Genomic DNA, 19,907 nt, shown 5'->3' on the forward strand with positions numbered 1-19,907 from the left:
GGTTATTCAGGCTATGATACTGATTTTTCAGCCTCTAGCCTGGATTTAATTGAGACTGGCTCTGCGGCTGCTGGGTCTCTTGGCCTCCTGCATCCCGCTGGTGAAGCACGCCTGCTGCCAGTGAGTGCTGCAGTGGGACTTGTTTCACAATGAGCTCTGCAGTGGGACCTGAGTCCCTGTGTGCACAGCATCGGGGGAATTTCTCTGACCCAGTCCAAATATCTCTGTACCATCTGGATCTCACAGTAATGACAACTTAGTCACTTCTGGGTTGGGTTGGCCATCTGGGACAGGTGGACATCAAAAGACTCTGATATCCGGCGGAGTCTCAGCTACACATCAACGTTTTAGAGTTGAGAGCAATTTGCGTGACATTGATGGCCTTCCTCCACTCTATCAAGGGAAGGGTGGTTCAAATATTCACAGACCGCACCGCCATGTAGTACTGCAACAAACAGGGCGTAGTGGTGTTTGGATCCTGTGTCAGAATAGTCTGTGTTTCTGAACTTGGCTTGAACATAAGAACATACTCTTGGTCATCAGCACCTGGCGGGGTCTCTGAACGCCAGGGCAGACATACTCAGCCGTTGATGCCTTGTGGGTTATGAATTAAGTCTTCATCCAGGTGGTGTAAGGTATCTTCCTCGACTGGGAGAACCTTTGTTAGATCTATTTGCTAATGCTGACAGCACACAATGTTAGCATTTCTCTGCGTTGGAGTTTCCAAAGTGGCTCTTATTTGGTTCTGAGTGGGGCTTAGGACTCCTGTACACCTCTCTCCCAAAACCATTCCTGCCCAGGGTTCTAAAACAGATCAGGACAGACCAGGTCCAAGTCATCCTAGTGGCTTCTGACTGGGCCAGGAGATTATGGTATCCAGAAATCCTAAGCATGAGTGTCAGTCCTTTGGCAGGATCTGTCACAGCAACAAGCTACGATCCTCCACCCAAATTGGCACAATCTGCTCCTACATGCATGGAGATCAGCAGAACTGACTGCATTTGATCTGCCTCCTGAAGAAGTGCATGTCATCCTTGCTGCCACACGCCTTTCCTGAAATCCATTAATGCTGATCACTGGAACACGTTTGTGGCCTGGTGTGGTGCTATTAAAACTGATGCATTATAAGTAAAGCTGTCAGATGTTATTTTATTTTATTTATCTTTGGCCCAGCATCGCCTTGCAGTGGTCACTGTTAAACATTTTTTGTCGCCCCTTTTGGAGTTTATGGGTATACTGGACCAACAACCATCCTTGTTTAAACCACCTTTTATGATGGGATATTTTAAAGGACGTAAACACATGTTCCCTCATGAATTGTTTATGATGCCACAGTGGGACTTTATTTTGGTCTCAACATTTCTCATGCTTCAACTCAATGCAAAGTTGCTCACTATGCCTCCTGCCTTTGACAACTGTTTTCCACACTGCATTTACATCAGATTGTCGCATGAGCAAACTTCAGGACTAATCGGTGCATCCGCCATACGCCACCCTTTCTCTAGATAAGCTTGCTGGAAATCATGATTCTTTAACAATCTTTACTTCTCTTTACCCCTCGGAGAAGGAAGTGCTCTATCGACTGGCCCCAAAAAAAGGCTTTCATTTCTTACATTTATCATATCAAGGAACACCAGAAGTGGATCCTGTCAAAGTTGATAGTCCTCTACATGAAGATCTGGTACGCATGGGCCAAGAAGCAGAGCACTGAGAGCCCTTTTTTCCAAGGCTGAAACTGCTACTACTGTATTTGCTCAAGGAGTGCCTGTCCTTAACATCTGCCAGGCTGCTATGTGGTCATCAGTGCACACCTTCATAAAGCACTACTGCGTTGGATCCAGGTCTGGTGAGAATAACTTTTCACCCACTCAGTTCTGAGTCCAATCCACATACAGTGCACCTGGGTAGGTACTTATTTAGTATCTGTTCTAGGATGAAGAATCTGTGGTTAGAAGTATCCATCATAAGATCACATCACTTAACTTTGGTACTACTTTTTCTGATGGATACTCTATCTAACCTCAGATTCCTCACTGCCATCCCTCCTCATTGTTCTGTGTGTTGGCCCTTTTTTAACACCTGAACAGGTGCCAAGTTGGTATTCACACTGATGCTAACAATTGTTCACGCTCCACATCTAAGGGCTCCGAAATGGAAAGTCAAGAAACTTGGCTGGCGCTTACATGCAGCTCCGCTTCATCCCTTTTGGGGTGGTACGAAGCCAATGCGGAGCCGCACAGCTCCACCTATTGGGACACAGGAGCACTGCTGAGAAACGCTCCGGCATCTAGTCTAGGAAGTATTCTAAGTTGAGGAATCTGCGGTTTTATAAAGTAGCCACCTGAAAGATCGTTACCGAATGTTAGTAACTTATTCTTCTGAGTCAGGTAAGTCTTATGTAAATAATTGAATTGGATATTTTTAGAACCTGCATTCTGGAGGACCTTATGTACGTCTTCAAGCACTTTCTTCCATTCTGTATCATCCAAATATCCCACTAAATCTTTCTCCCAATTCTCCTTCAGGAGTGCCATAGTGGACATAGAGATTACATAGAGTGCCTACTATAGCCAAGTTCCAGGTTTCTATCCATTTTCTATTATGAATGTCAATTGTACCACCTCATGTGTCTTTTGCTGCTTTGTTTGGGGGCCCCACAGCGATTTTATGGAATCCACAGTGGTACCTCTCAGCAAATCTATCCTGTGGGGTGGGCATAATTTTATCTAGAGTCCTTAATTCCCCTCCCAAGTTCCAGTCTCCAACAGATGACAGCCATGCCTCTGTCCTGGCTGGCAGATTATTGGCTTCAAAGTACCCCCTGGCCTGGCTCTTATGCAAAAAGTAACAGGCTGAAGCCCAAATAATATTAAACTTGACATACTAAAATAAAGCCTTACAGCGAATAAACTGCTGAAAGGAAAAGTATATTCTATACTAAAATAACTTAACTATATTAATTTTATTTATAAATAATATTTGAAACAATATTAAAAATAACACATCCTTACTAACATTTTTATTTTTGTTTAATGTGTAGTAAACTTGGTTAAACACTGTGTATAATTAATTTAAATGCTTTTTTTAATTAATTAAAGAAATAAGTCAAAATCCTGAGTTTATTTTTCTAAATTAAGTGTGCTACATTTAAAAAATAAAATGAAAGTAAATAAATCAATAATGATACCTCAGGCTAGAAATAATTCCTCCGAGCACACAGTTGAAAGACTGAACCTGATGCCTTAAATTTTGGGGGCTGCATTAATGATAACAAATTTGATTGATGTTGTAATTGAACAAATCTGATGCCCTAATTCTGTGGAGGATATTTGCCAATTGGTTGCACAATGCCAATCATGATACTACTGACAGAATAAAGAAAAAGTAAATGAGAATTAGTGGCTAGATCGGAATTGTGATGCATTGGGCTAGGGTTCTGCAAAGTCAGTCCTGGAGAGCCGGGTCCATGCCAGGTTTTTAGCATATCCACATTTAGAAAAAAGATGTTTCAGAAATCTACATTCTTCTAAATGTGGATATGCCAAAAATCTGGCATGGACCCGGCTCTCGGGACCGACTTTGCAGAACCCTGGAAAGCGGTACGTCTGTGAAACACGTGTTGCCTGTAACAATCAATGAAGTGAACAGTGTTTTTGTTGTTTCAGGCAGGAAGGGTGTAAGACAACGAATGTTCATGGGCATAATACATCATTAATTATAAAGATTTTGATTGTATTATTTCTTTTTTAAATACGTTTTTTATTGAGTCAAATACAAGAATTTTAACTTAACATTGCCAGAACAGAGATATGCAGTTGTGGAAATGTATGATTAAAGAATATTGTACTTAAATGAATTAGGTATATACAGCAATGTAGTATTAAAGACTCCAAGTTTGAATAAAGAAAAGAAGAAAGAGAAAGGGAGAGGGAGAAGAGCTACTGGGATAGAAAAGGGACTCAAGTGATAGCCATTTGGAGAGAGAGATAATAGACAATAGTTACTGTGAGTCTAAGATGAAATAAGTATAAGAAGAAAAACAGGAAATATATAGACATTTTTAAAAAGGAGGAGAAAAATGTATTTCCTTCGCAGTGCTTGAGAGATAGTTACTTAATGGCAACCATAGCTGGTGACGTTTGAAGAAAGTTCCTGTTGAATCAAGCTTGTAGCTGTCAAGTCTATGATGATAACATACAGAATTCCACCACTGTCTGAGGGTAATGTTCTCCGACGATTTCCAGTTAGAAGTAATAATAGAGATTGCAATAGAAAGTAAGAGGTCCACCAGTTTATAAATTCCAGCTGCCTTAGGACAGTTAGAAGTTACAATCCGGTGTGGAGATGATGCAGGAGAAAATTGATTGTGATGTATAAGGTTATTGTGGGCCGCTTGGACCAGAGTAGAAAGAATGGAATATTGGGATTTTATCGAATAGGGAGATTATAAACTGCTGAGAGAGTAGTAAAAGGGATGAGAGAATCTTTATGATGTAATTGGGAAATGATAAGAATACTTTAAGCCTTCTAACACAAGGTTTTACCATGCTTCCTAAACAAACTGTTGTGCCAAACAGGACTGTTAAGGAATTGATTAAAGTGGGGGTAAGATGTGAAATAAAAAAAAGGTTTCAGTAAGTTGACTGAATGGGAGATAGTGCTGGGCAACCAGAAATCTGGGGGGTTAGACATAAATATAATGTGTTTATGGGAAAAGGGAGAAATAAATGTTTCTTCCAAAGAGAACAATAGCTTTCGAGGTGAATCATTGAGCGTAGATAAATAGGGTTATATTCGCTTAATGCCAAAGCTTTGTGATAAGTTAAAAAGGAAAATTAACTCCCTTGTACTTTAGGAAGTTTTAATTTAGAGAGAGAGAGATTCAGGGTTGTTTACAATGCCACAGGAACTTGGATAGAATGTTATCAATTGAACTAAAAAAAGTTTAGGTATCTTAATATGAAGCATCATAAGGAAGAAGTTAATGATAGGGAGAAGCATCATCTTAATGGTGTCCAAGAGGCCCCACCACATGAGATATAATGGAGACCGTTTCTGTGTGAGATCTGCAAGCTTTTCAAATAAGATTTCTGAATTAGGCTTTAATGTATCCTTGAGCGTATTGCAGTACCATACTCCAAGGCATTTAATCTTAGAAGAATTCCAAGGTAATCCTGCATCAAGGAATACAATGCCAGTGCAATGCGCATTAAGTGGTAAGACCACTGTTTTGTCTATATTAAGATTATAACCAGATACATCAGAATATAAGTTGAGCTCATGCAGGAAAAGAAGTGTCAGGGTTAGACATGAACAAAAGAATATCATCAACATATGCCATAAATTTGATGTGTGTATTATTCATTTGAAACCCCTTAAATTGTTCAGAGGTTTTTAATTGGTATAGAAAAGTCCTCTGGCCAAAATAAATTGTAAAGGACATTGTGTGCATCCCTGACGAGTACCCCTTTGAAGAGGGGAAAAAAAGAGACCGGATGTCATTTGTTATAACCGAGGAGCATGGTGATGAATAAAGAATGAATATAAAATCTTGAAATTTAGTACCTAGTCCAATGCCTTCGACAAGAAACCCCAGTAGACCAAATTGAAGGCCTTTTCCGCATCCATTGATAAAGCTGCCAGGGGAATCTCAAGTTTAGAAGCCTTGTTAATAATATTTTAAAAAGTACGAGAATTATCTGCTACATTTCTATTAGGGATAAAACCAGATTGATGAGAATCAATAAGGTCAGGTATATATAGGAATAAACGGAGAGCTAAAATTTAGTCATAGAGTTTACAGTCGCTATTAATCAAAGATAAGGGTCTATAGTTTTTACAGTCAGTCACATCCCAATTGTTTTTGGGGAATAGGACAAATCACGGCCTCGGTAAATGAGCCAGATGCAGAACCTGACTTTATAAAGTGATTAAGTAATTTAAAGAGTTTGGGGAAGAGAGACGTAGCAAACAAAATACATTTTTTTACTGTGAAGCCATCTGGGACTGGAGCCATACCCTTGGGAAGAGATTGTAAAGCTGTATATAGTTCTGTAAGCTGAGGAGGTTGTTCTAAAGATGAGAGGTCAATTGGCAATGGGTCTCTTGTTTTGAGATTAGAGAAATATTGGTTGATAGATTCAACTAATGGTGTGTGTTCTGGAGTGTATAGGTCCTTACAGTAAGAAGCGAAACACAATGCTATATCTTTATCTCTAAAGTGTTTAACACCATTGTTATCTGTGATAGATTTAATAGTTGTTTTTTCTTTTCTTTGTTTAAAATATTGAGCTAGAAGAGAACCAGCTTTTATATTACCACAGTAAAAGCTGGCATTTATTTTCAGGAGGGTGCCGCATGCTTGTTCAGTGGTATATTGGTTAAACTCCATTTTAGCTAAGACTAGTGCTTCAAGATGTGATTTACTAGTTTTGAAGATTTTTATTGTATTAATCATTGTTCTTTAATGCATTTCTTCCATCTTTTTTATTGATTGTTTTAAACCATACTTTTAGCACTAGACTGTGTGTGTATATCTATGCATCTCTATATATTCTCCCTTCCTCGTCACTCCGCTATAATGAGGGAATGGCACTCCGAAGCTGCATTTATTAAATAGGTGCTATTGAGTGTTATGAATATGTATTTATTTCTATATTATGCAAAAAAAAGGTGCAGGGAGCCCTGGGTTATTACCAGGTTTTAGGTACAAAGCAGCTTCTTTGTATGTAACACTCTACAACACCACTGGCGCGTTGACTCTGCTCACTTCAAATATCTGTTTTTGTCGCAGAGTTTTTAATCATAGGATTAGCAGAGTGCCATCCATGTCAAGCTAGAAAAGTGACAAAGCCTTTTGCCATTTTTGCAGCAGTCTTAGCCGGCCACTGAGCTGAAAAATTAAATGAAAAATGAAAATGCCTTTTACCATTTGACACAATATTACAGCTTTGTATTTCTAATATACCACCCAAACCAACCTGGAATTAATTAAATCTGCTCCTAACACATGTTTTGCTCTTATTAGAGGCATCAGAGAGGCATAGCTTTGTCCAGACACAAGGGAACACCCAGTATAAGTCAAGACCATGTTTCAGGCTTAGAGTGCTGCATAAATTATGCAAAAAAGGTAGCAGAAAACCCATTGTAGCTCTCAAGTTTTAGGCGAACAGCTCCTTTATAGTCTCCTTGTTTCTTATTTTCCCACAACTGTGTGTCACTTACACAATAACTACTAAACGATATTTTTATTTGTGTGGAGATATCTTTTGCTGTGGCTGAGATCTTTGCACAGAAAAGATAGGCGAAGATCTGTGGATTGTATTTGTGTACTTCTTGCACACTACAAAATGCCACTTATAGATCTGTGACTTGTGTAGTACGTAAATAGTAATACTTGAGTACTACTTTACTTACTTCAAAATGCAGTTTGTGAATTGCCCCCATGTCTCCAAGACTCCTCTAACATATTACTTAGAATGACGGTCTGCAACTCATAGTTAATGTTGTCACTCAATGTAATTTCCATTGGTCAGTCATCAAAGTAAATCCCCAGCCAGTAGATTAGAAGGAGTCTTCCTCTGTTTTTAACACTTTCTAGGAATACTATGAATTACTTGCTAACACTGGTATTGAGGAAGGTAAATTCGGGTTTGTCCAAATTGACAACCAGTTAATTTTGAGCACCTTGGATACTTTGTTAAGAAATGCAGACTAATGGGAGTTTGCACCGTCATTTAAAAATAGTTACATTACAATTTGCTTTTCAGGAAAAAAACATACATTTAAGGTAGCAGGCAATCAGCCATCTAAACTTTGCCCAAAGCCTTTAGCCAGAGCTTTGACTAGAGCTTTAACTAACTTTAAATGATTTAGTGCCTCCCCAGTTTAAAATGTCTTTGAGCACAATTCCTGAAATCTGAAGCCTTGACTACTTTCCTCCAAATTATCATCTATCCCTACACCAAGTAAGAATAAACCGAATTCAGCCTTTTGCAGAATAAGTATATCCGGTCTTTCTTTAACTGTATGTTACATTCAGATGAGGTACAACCTAAACGTAGTGTCTATATCCTTCTCAGTGTTGCCTAAAGAAGGAGAGGTCTATGACTGACACATTCTGTTTAATTCTTCCAGAAAGCAATTAAGCAGGATGATAATAGCCAGAATAACTTATTTAAGTCCTTAAAAGTATTGGATTTTCACTACAAGTCAAGAATATAGGTAACATCCTGATAACACACTGTTTTAGGAATCTTTTTAAAGTAGTAAACTCTTGTACTTAACTAGCATCTAAATACTTTTTTGGGGACCCCTTCATGTCCAGGTACAGTTTCTTCAGTATTTCATCAGTCTTGTCCATGGAAAAAGGGCTTACTTTCTTGTCTTCTTGAAACACTGTATTTTCTGCACATCCTGGATAGAAAAACTGTCAGAGAGGAATAATTAGAAGCAGGTGGAAACGTCATTAAAGTCCCTTTAATTGGCAGATGAGGTGGTATGATGTTTGACTTGTGGAAGAGGTGAAGAAGGGTAATTTCAGAAGAAGGGGCCTTGAGGGTGCAGGGACCAACCATATACTTTTTTGTCAGGCATAGTTTGATTTTCTTGCTGGGTTGATGTATTAAAATTTTTAATTCGAGTGTGATTCGGGAAGCAAAGTGTTGTGCTTTTTTTAATTTATTCCTGTTTAAAAAAAAATTTTTTGCTTGGTGGCCCCAGTAAGCTCTATTTCAGTAGTTGATGCATGAGAAGGCTATTCACTGTTAAACCTTTCAGTGCAGAGAAAATCTCACAGAGGTGGAAAATGTAATATTGGTCAGTGTTCATTTGTGTGGTGCATGCTAGTGCTATGTTGAAGATGAAGATGAAGATGACTTTGAGATCTCTGACTGAAATTTGATCGGTGAGAAGGACCAGTTTTTTTTTTACTTTCCTGGCAAGATTCTTATGTTTGAGTGTCTCCCGAAGCCACATGGAAGGCAACATTGTCTCTATTGGTGGAGTATAGGAATTGAAAATGGCTGTCGAGACACACCACATGCCTGAGGTTTGAGAAGTTTATTAAAGGAAGGGAGTTGATTTGAAGAGATTCATTGCACTATTTAAGCACATTTGTCTCCAACCTAAAGATTGTTTCCAGCGGAGAAAGAAAAAGGTCATGATCAACTGTATTGAAGATTTGTCTTTGACTCTGCAGAGAGGATTTTTACCCTGGTAGTCTATAAGTTAAAACATTGTTTGGTTAAAGTGTTTTTAGGATCTCGGTGGATGGCGGGTAAAGAATTGGTAAGTTTACAATATGACAGAACTACCCATATTGTGTGGATTTTTACATGTACGTCAGTTTTAATTTCTGTGAGAAAGGTTAATTGTCAGAGTCTTAAAAGAGGTTTGGATACAGTAAAGAACATTCTATATGTTCCTTTTTAACCATCTCTCGCCTTTTGTGATGTTGATCATCCATTTATTTTCACAAGAACATTTAGTACAATTGATGTGGTTGAGTTATGAATTGGGTGTGTCTTGTTGGAATGTATTGTTTATTGAAATCTCTACCAACTACCTCACATGCTCATTCCCTTCCTTTAAATACAGAATTGTTGCTGTACCTCCGCCTCCTCTGCCACGTTTGGCAGAAAACTACAGAACTCCTTACGATGATGCATATTATTTCTATGGAGCTAGGAACCCTTTGGACCCCAGCCTTGCATACTGTGAGTTAATTGTACTAGGACCTTTACTTGTACTGACAGGAAGGTGTTAGCACATATGGTCATATTGTTCAGAGCACATCAAGATTGCCTAGTAATGTGTACCATTCGCATGGATCTGCATCTGCTCACTGCTGTTAACATTTCACAATTGTCTCAGTTTCATCCATGCATTTAACAAATGGCAGTTCAGCTTTTGACGAGAATCATATCTAAATGTACATACTTTCTTTTTATCTTTCGTCCTTTTACAATTGACACCTACAAATATGAGTGGAGTGGGCTTTTATCCTGCCAAACATTTCTTTCACACTTTTAAACACTTGCTGCCTTTACCATGTGTTTGCATATTTTGAAATGCTTGTTGTACAGAGTATATATTAGTTAACCGAATTTGTTACAAAAAAAAGAAAACTACCAAATTGCTATGTTCAGTGAAAGAATCAAAACATTGTAACTGGTTAAGCTTAAGCCTGGTGTTCCTGCTGTCTTTTATTATGGGCTGACAAACTTCTCTTCATTGTGTATCGGACCATATAAAATAATACATCTGGATAGAGAAGTCCTACTCATAGCATAGTATGTGTTACAGCCATCTTCCAGTTACATATGCATTAAAGTATAGTTTAAGTCTGGGGGAATACGGTCTTAACCAGGTTACCCTCCTTTCTGACAGGAAGGACCCAGGTGATTGCTCTACCACACTTTCAGTCTGCATGCATCAGGTCACATCTCAAGTCTCACAGGTTTCTTCCCTGTCTCTAAACCTATTTGTAGGGAATCCACAATTGATTGAAATGTGCTCCTTACATATCAAATTGTATAGCCCGTTATTATCATTTACTGTGCTGCCCTTCAGCCAAATTGACCTATGATTGGTGTGACTGCTTCTGGCTATCCCTGAACTTCAGGTAATATTCTCAAGGGTCAGATCAAATTTAGTGAGAAGTGCTTCCTTCATGGGGACATACCACATCCAGTCAGCTACTTCGAGGGCCAGTAAGGTATCAGTCCACACAGTGGGCATCTGCTTTCACAGAATGCACCCCCAACCCACCGCCAGGACTCTATGCACACGTAGAGCCACCGCATGTGCTGCAAACCACTTATCTGTCTCATCACCTACCACATAACTAGGTACCAGGTCTTGGAGGTGTGGACTATGTATGCTCTGTCTGATTGTGACTTCTACCTGCAGATTCCTTGCCTTTCATTTCCCCCTGGCAACAGGCTGGTCTGGACATTTTTACTGAGTAACATCCCTTCTGCATGCCATCAGGTGGCTCTGTGTGGTGTCGTTGGCGCCAAATGTGACATCACCTAGATAGGCGCCACCCATGCGCGTGGGCGTGAGTTCTTTTCTTTCTGCATCAGTTATTGCAGATCCAGAGAGAGCTACCCCTCTGTCGATTTTTGACAGGTCTTTTTTCGACTTTTTGTTGAGATTTTTGTGAAGTGTGTGAATGAATGTCTTAGAAGAAGGCCAAGTTTAAACCATGTCACTGCGCCATATCGGTCACTGACCCCCATATTGTGTGCCTGTGGTGCCTTGCGCGCGACCCTGACTCCTAATCGTGCTCAGACTGCCGGGACATGGCACTGAAGGCTTTGAGGGAGCGGCCCTGCAGTCAGCAACACCGGCTTGCAGGGCTCAGGACACTCGGGAAAGAGTCAGAAGAAGAAGTCCAAGTCTTCTTCTTGTCAGTCGGCCGATGAGACGAGTGGGAAAATCGGTGTAGGAAAATGCCATTGTTGGCATGGTTACCCCCTAACGTTTTGCCTTTTGTTGATGCCAGCTTTGATTGGAAGTGTGCTGGGACCCTGGTAACAAGGCCCCAGCACCAGTGTTCTTTGTCTCCACAATTGGCACAGCCATAGCACACAGTTAAGTCCCTTGTAAAAGGTACCCCTGGTACCAAGGGCCCTGTGGCCAGGGAAGGTCTCTAAGGGCTGCAGCATTTATTATGCCACCCTGGGGACCCCTCACTCAGCACATGCACACTGCCTCACATCTTGTGTGTGCTGGTGGGGAGAAAAAGACTAAGTCGACATGGCATTCCCCTCAGAGTGCCATGGCCACAACCTACTGCCTGTGGCATAGGTAAGTCACCCCTTTAGCAGGCCTTACAGCCCTAATGCAGGGTGCACTATACCACAGGTGAGGGCATAGCCACATGAGCACTATGCCCCTACAGTGTCTAAGTCAATTCTTAGACATTGTAAGTACAGGGGAGCCATACTGAGTAAATGGTCTGGGAGTTTGTCAAAAACGAACTCCACAGTTCCATAATGGCTACACTGAATACTGAGAAGTTTGCCTTTGTGCACTCTGTGACCAGGAACAAAGCCTGTCCTGGGTGAAGGTGCTTTACACCTCCCCCTGCGGGAACTGTAACACCTAGCGATGAGCCTCAAAGGCTCAAGCCTGGTGTTACAGCACCCAGGGCACGCCAGCTAGTGGAGATGCCTGGCCCCCTGACACAGCCCCCACTTTTGGCAGCAAGTCCGGGGAGATAATGAGAAAAACAAGGAGGAGTCACCCCCTCAGCCAGGTTGACCCCTAAGGTGACCAGAGCTCAGGTGACTCCCTCTTTGGAAAATTCTCCATCTTGTGTTGGAGGATTAAGCCCAGTAGGGATAGGCATGTGCTCTCCTCCCCAAAGGGAGGGGAGCACAAGGAGGGTGTAGCCACCCTCAAGGACAGTAGCCATTGGCTACTGCTCTGTGACCTTAACACACCCCTAAATTCAGTATTTAGGGGTGACCCTGAACGCAGGATTTTAGATTTCTGACGACCTACAAAGAAGGACTGATGATCTGAAAAACCGCACAGAGAAAAAGGAAGATAACTGTTTTGGCCCCAGCACTACCGGCCTGTCTCCTACTTCAGAGAACCTGCACCACAGCGACACATCCTGTGGGCCTAGCAACCTCTGCCGACTCAGAGGACTGCCCTGCCCCTATGAAGGATCAAGAACTCCCGTGGACAGCAGACCTGTCCAACCAAGAAAGAAGAAAACATCTTTAAATGGACTCCCACCTCACTCCAGAAGTGTGAGTCACCAACACTCTGCACCCGACGCCTCCGGCCCGTGTCCAGAGAAATCAACTATCCAGAGAGGACCCCCAGGCGACTTTGACGACGTGTCCATCCTGCACCCCCACGTTAATGGCAGAGAAACCCTATGGACACCCCCTGACTGCGACTGCCTGGGAGGAAGATATCTGAGGCCTGGAAGAAGCACTGCACTCGCAGCCCCCAGGCCTTTGCGGAACTGACCACCGGTAAAGCAGTGACCAGCAGGCGGCCCTCACCCTTGTCCAGTCAGTGGCTTGCCCAAGAGACCCCCCTGTGCCCTGCCTGCAGTGCCTAAGTGACCCCCGGGTCCCTCCATAGAGTTCTATTGAGAACCCGACGCCCAGTTGGCACACTGCACCTGGCCGTCCCCGTGCCGCTGAGGGTGTGGTTTTTGTGCCTACTTGGGGCCCCTCAAGTACTCCTCAAAACCCCCCTTGTCTGCCCCCGGAAACGCGGGTTCTTACCTGGCATCAGACTGGAACCGGAGTACCCCCTATCTCCATAGGCGCCCACGTTATTTTGGCTCCTGTTTGACCTCTGCATCTGACCGGCCCTGTGTTGCTGGTGCTGGGTGTTTGGGGTTGCCTTAAACACCCAACGGTGGACCACCTATGCCCAGGAGATTGAACCCGTAAGTGTGGTACTTATCTCTGAAACTGTCCTGTACTTACCTCCCCCAGGAACTGTAGAAAATTGCAGTGTCCACTTTTAAAATAGCTTTTTGCCATTTTAATGAAAACTGTGTACAATATTGAATCCATTCAAAGTCTCAACTATTACTATGCAAAGTACCTTTCATTTCATGTACTTATCTGCAAAATGAATCTTGTATTTCTAAAAATAAACAAAAGAATATTTTTCTGTATAAAAACCCATTGGCCTGGAGTTAAATCATTGAGTGTGTGTTTTCTCTTTTTGCTTGTGTGTGTACAACAAATGCTTAACACTACTCTGTGATAAGCCTAACTGCTCGACCACACTACCACAAAACGAACATTAGTATTCTCTATTATTGCCTCTGTCAAACCTCTTGGGGACCCCTGGACAATGTGCACACTATGGGGGTCATTCTGACCTTGGCGGACGGCGGAGGCCGTCCGCCAAGGTACCGCCGTCAGAACACCGCACCGCGGTCGAAAGACCGCGGCGGTGATTCTGACATTTGCCCTGGGCTGGCGGGCGGCCGCCAAAAGACCGCCCGCCAGCCCAGGGCAAAATCAACCTTCCCACTAGGATGCCGGCTCAGAATTGAGCCGGCGGAGTGGGAAGGTGCGACGGGTGCAGTTGCCGTTTCTGGCCGCGGCTGAACCGCCGCGGTCAGAATGCCCAGCGGTGCACCGCCAGCCTGTTGGCGGTGCTACCGCCGACCTCCGCCATGGCGGTAATTACCGCCATGGTCAGAATGACCCCCTATATCTCATTTTGATATTGTATATGCAGAGCCAGCTTCCTACAATCGGCATTCCCGTCACGGTTCTGCGGACCTGTCTGCCAGTTCGACTCCATACCTCCCACCCTTTCTGGAGCCAGATCGACATCCGCTCAGATAAGAAATCCGAGGCCATGCGCCGTGTATTTGAGTTGGCCGACCCCTCTGGCGAGCCTTCGGCCCCACGAAGTTGGGGTAGAATTTGACTGGACCCATGCTGGTGGCTTCAACCTTTGCGCTGGCGGAGGCTCAGAGATCCGAGTCTGGATGTTGACTAGTGCTGGTTGTACCCCTGCAACCTTCCCTGGCCCTAAGACAATGCGCACCTGCGGTGCCACCCCCATTATCATCTTAGATGGTCCGGAGCCAGAACAGCGTCATTTGATGCCGATTCCGGCACCGATGATGCCCACAGGTGCCAGATCATTGCTTGATCAGTATTTTTCACACCCAGGCATGCGTGAAGAGTGGGAGCTTTCACTTGATCCTTCAGAAAGCCAGTTGGGAGCACCTATGGACTGTATGAGGAGCTAGTAGAGGCCAGTGGTCTGGATACCTCACCAGATAGTGGTATGCTCTCTTCCCCTACTGTGGCTACGGGGGAGGGATCATCATATGCAATGGTGGTGCGCAGGGCAACGAAGGTTCTTGACCTTGAACTGCCCTCAGTGGTGGTCAAGGCGAACATCTTGACAGAGGTGCTTCAGCCTCAGACTATCTCATCTGAACCCCACTTGCCCTTCAATGAAGCACCTGCTAAGCACGTGGTCCAAGACTGGCACAAGGGCTCCTGTAAATACGACAATTGTTCACTGCCATTGCCCAGCTCCAGGCGACCCTAGCTTTCTCACCCAACACTCCACCCCAGAGAGTTTGGTTGTTCAAGCCTCTAGTTCCCAAGGCATATTTAATTCCTTTCCCCCGTTAGGGAATCCAAGAACCTGGATCATCTTGGGAAGAAGTTGTTTTCTTCTGCCAGCCTGGCCCTGAGGTCGGTGAACACCTCGTGCCTATTGGGCTGTTTCCCGCACACCATTTGGGATACAGTTGCACATGTGCTGCCTCGGGCCCCGGAGGAGGCCCGGGCCATACTCAGGCAGTGAAAGATGGGAGGGACGCAGCTAAGTTCATTATCTGGTGTGGTTTAGACAAGACTGATTAGCTGGCCAGAGCAGTTGCATCGACAGTTAAGGCACCACCCCTGACTGAAGATATCTGGTTTCCTGGGGTATGTCCAAGCAAAGCTGATGGACATGCCCTTCGGTGGCACTCGCTTCTTCGGCAAGAGGGCAGACTCAGCTTTGGAGTACTTTAAGGACTCTTGGGCTATGGCCTCTCGGCGACCCCTCGTCCACTGTCTCCCTTTTGCCTGTTTCGTGGCTACTGTAGGGGCGTAGCATCTCGTCAGCCCTATCCCAGCCAATGCCCTACGCAGCCAGCCCAGGGTTTGTGAGGACGCAGATGTGGTGTCTTCCCACCTAGAGGGTCTACAGGCCAGAAGTTGTCTACCACACAACCTCCACAGCTGAAGCCTCAAAGCCCTCCTAGTTTGGTTCTGCAGGACCTTGCTTGCCCAGTTGGAGTGAGAATACACCATTATCTCCTCCACTGGAAGTATGTAACATCCAATGCATGGGTACTCCAGATCATCAGGAGGGCTATGCCCTGCTTTTTCAGTCCTTTCCTCCTCTTGTTCAGCCAATCTTCGAATGGCTGACAGTGGATCATTTACCTCTGCTCCAAGAGAACGTTACGGCTCTCTTGGCCAACAGAGCCCTAGAAAATGTCCTTATGTCAGAAGTAGGTAGTGATTGCTATTCCTGCTACTTTCTGATACGCAAGAAGAACAAGGGTCTCCACCCTTTTCTTGGCTTACAGATTGAAAATCTCTTCCTCAAAAAGGGAATTACAAAATGCTCACGTTGGCTTGGGTCTTGTCTCCCCTAGTCCTAGAAGACTGATTGGTAGCATTGGACTTGCAGGACGCATATTTTCATATCCATATTTTGCCGGTCCACAGGTGTTACCTGCAGTTCAGGGGTTGGCCATGAACAATTTCAGTTCACTGCACTGCCATTTGGCCTTACCAGTGCCCCTTGGGTGTTCACCAAAGCGGTGTCGCAGCTCATCTGCTCAGGTTAGGGGTGTCTGTCTTTCCCTATCTCTACGACTGGCAGTTGAAGGCAGATTCGCCCTAGGCTGTCGCCTCCCACCTCCAGACTACGGCGAACCTCCTGCATTTGCTGGGCTTCACTACAAACATGCCGTAATCACACCTGACTCCCTCTCAAATGCTCTCGTTCATAGGAACTGTTCTGGACACAGTGCAGTTAGCGTATCCTCTCGAGGAGTGAGTCCAGGATATTCAGACTATGATACGATGTTTTGGTGTCTGTCCTGGGTTTCTGTGAGGCTGACTCTAAGGCTGCTGGGCCTCATGGCCTCCTGCATCCTGCTGGTAAAACATGTCAGGCTCTGAAAGTGAGACCTGAAATTCCAGTGGGAGCAGCATCAGGAAAAAACTCTCCGACATGGTCCAGATCCCGGTGTGAACTGCGAACGACTTGCAGTGGTGTATTACAAACCGAGATTGGGTCAGAGGCAGACTCCTCTCCATTCCCCAATCAGACCTCACAGTAGTGACAGACGAGTCACTTCTGGGATGGGACGGACATCTGGGAGATGTGGAGATCAGAGATCTCTGGTCTCTGGCGGATTTCAAACTCCACATCAGCATTTTGGAGCTCAGGACCAGATGACTTTGGTTGAAAGCATTTCTTCCCTCTCTCAAAGTGAAGTTATTGCAGGTGTTCACAGACACCACCACCACCATGTGGTACTGCAACAAGCAGGGCAGGGTGGCGTTGTGGACCCTTTGTCAAGAGGCCCTGATTTTTGCTTTGTCAAGAGGCCTTGCTTCTTTGGAGACGGCTGGAACACAGGGCGTAGCCCTGGTGATTCAACACATGGCAGGGTCTTTGAATGCCAGGGTGGATGAACTCAGCAGACAGTGGCTGTTCGATCATGAATGGCGTCTCCATCTGGAGTTGGCGCAAGGTCTCTTTCAGCCGTAGGGAGAGCCTTGGTTAGATCTGTTTGCCTCTACAGAGAATGCGCAATGTTAGCAGTTCTGTGCTTTAGAGTTTCCAAGGCGGCACTCGCTCAGCAACGCCTTTTGTCGCAAGTAGAGCTCAGGCCTCCTGTATGCCTTTCTGCCCATATCACATCTGCCCAAAGTTCTCAATAAGGTGAAGAACGACTGGGCCCAAGTCCTCCTTGTGGCTCTGGAATGGGCACGGAGAGTCTGGTATCCCGAGCTTCTGAAAATGAGCACCAGTCCTCCGATCAGGCTGTCCTTAGGGAGGATCTTCGGTCACAGCAGTAGGGGAGGGTTCTTCACCAGAAACTGTCAACTCTGCACCTTCATGCATGGAGATCGAGCGGCAGCAGTTGCCAGCCTTCAACTGTCCTCCTGAAGCCCATAACATTATTTTGGCAGCCAGGCATTCCTCCACAAAAACAGTATACACATGCCGTTGGCAAAGTTTTTGTACACTATTGTACAAAGAAGTCTATAGATCCTCTCTCTGCTTCGCTGTCTGATATTCTCCTCTTCATTCTTTCTCTGGCCCACTAGGGTTCCTCTCTGGGGACACACTGAAGGGCTATCTCTCTGCTGTATCAGCCTTTCTGTGGCTGTCTGATCAACCCTCTCTTTTCAAGTCGCCTATTGTAAATAGGTTTCTTAAAGGGGTTGTATATATGTTCTCTCCTATGCCCTGTGTCATGTTTCATTGGGAACTCAATCTAGTTCTCACATATCTCATGTGCGCTCCTTTTGAGCCTTTGCATAATTGTCCCCTCAGGCTAATCACCATTAAGACAGATTTCTTAGTGGCAATAGCTTCTGCCCAGAGGGCATATGAGATGCAGGCATTATCATCTAAACTGCCATATCTCCGTGTTTCTGGAAAAGGTTGTGCTATGCACCTGTGCCTCTTTCCTTCCTAACCGCACGAAAGAGTTCTGGGTGGAAGACCAACTCTTTGTGGGGTATGTGGGAGCAAGGAAGGGACAGGCAGTACAGAAGCGAACCATTTCACGCCAGATTGTTCTCTGTATTAAGATCTGCTATGCGGTGGCTAGGAAGCACCCTCCTGAGGGCTTGCAGGCCCATTTCACCAGGGGAAAAGCTGCGACCACAGTGTTAGCATGTGGAAGTCCCAGTCCTGGACATCTTCTAGGCAGCAATGTTGGGCATCTCTAAACATGTTTGCCAAACACTAATCTCTGGACGGTCAGGTCCGCAGGGTTGGGCATTTTGCCTGTTCGGTCCTGCAGGACTTTTTAGTATAAAACAATTGTCCGCAGCCCACCTCCAGGAGGGTATGGCTTGGGTATCTAATCTGCAGCTAGAATCCTCTATCAGATTAACAAGTTACTTAACTTCGGTAATGCATCATCTGGTAAAGACTCCATCTAGCTGCAGATTCCTTACTCCAACCCATGCTTCCCCGCACTGCGAACTTGTTTGCTAGGATTAGGGTGATACCCTTTTCAGGGTCCTAATTTTGACACACATTGCACCAGTTCTTGTCATGGCTCTGTGCTTTTGGTATGGAAAATTATGATAAAATAACTGACGCCCACACGCCTGGGTGGCGCCTATATAGGTGACCACGTAGTCACATCCAGCACCAGCAATGCCACGCGGAGCTGAATGGAGCCACCCAACGGCGCACGCAAGGGTATAGCTCAGCAGAGGTTTCCGGATCCAGCCTGATGCCTGGGGAAAATCAAATGTAAGGAAACTGAAGCTAGAGTCTCTACCATATAATGTGTTACCAAAGTAAGTAACTTGTTCATTAGCCACCAACTTTACTGGACTCAGAGGCCCCCTTGGTTCTCAAGTCCATCTCTCGCTGGCTCCTATAATGGGCCAGCAGAATTTTCTTTTCTTGCAGAGCCAACCTTTTAACCACGCTTGCTGCTGCTACCTTCTCTATGTCGAACAGTCAACTCTCCCTGTCTCTTTTCCAGCTCCAATATGGACAAACTGTAGGCTGACACACTGCCCCCTGCTCTGGACATTGCAGGTGACATTGCTCTTTGGAACAGACTCCTTTGGCACTAGAGCCTTTTCATTGTCATCTTCATTTTCCTTCTCCTTCTCATGCCCGTGTGAGGTGCACTGTAACTGACTGTCTTATCCCAGGCTCTGAGGGCAGTGTGACAAACCTCCTTAATAGACTGCTTGTTCAGCTTCAGTCCAGTCCTCTTTGCTTTGCACATGCTCCTAAGCTCTGCCATGCTGAGGCCTTCCATGTATTCTTAGGGGCATATAGATAAATTATATATGCCAATTATGGTTACATCAATTTGACCATCTTTAAAAGGGGAGCACGGTGCCCCAAGACATTGGAAAAGGAACATGGTCTCTGCGTCCGTAGCAGTCTCCCCAAAAGGTACCTGGGAGTGACCACAGGGCAAGTGGTCCAGTTTTCCCTCTACAGAGGGAGGGGGAAGGCAAGGATAATAAAACGAAGTTCCACAAATGTCCCCAACGAGTTGTTCCTATGAGAAGGTTACGGAGGCCCAGATGGAGAGCAAAGGTTAGGAGGCTGTTGAGGCCTCTTCTAATCTGGTGGTGCTGCCTGCACTGTCACTGAATCATAAGACATGCCCC

The 19,907-nt window shown here is 44.6% G+C and overlaps 1 protein-coding gene across 2 annotated transcripts in view; it reads left to right on the plus strand.

Annotated features, from left to right (window-relative positions):
- CSPP1 (centrosome and spindle pole associated protein 1) overlaps positions 1 to 19,907 on the plus strand; it is a 976,424-nt gene that overhangs the window by 323,948 nt on the left and 632,569 nt on the right. For both annotated transcript variants that reach the window (XM_069220290.1, XM_069220291.1), the window contains one exon: positions 9,598 to 9,716. In XM_069220290.1, the coding sequence (XP_069076391.1) occupies positions 9,598 to 9,716 (119 nt within the window). The remainder of the gene's footprint in view (positions 1 to 9,597; positions 9,717 to 19,907) is intronic.

This window comes from Pleurodeles waltl, chromosome 2_2, assembly GCF_031143425.1.
Source record: "Pleurodeles waltl isolate 20211129_DDA chromosome 2_2, aPleWal1.hap1.20221129, whole genome shotgun sequence".
Lineage (NCBI taxonomy): Eukaryota > Metazoa > Chordata > Amphibia > Caudata > Salamandridae > Pleurodeles > Pleurodeles waltl.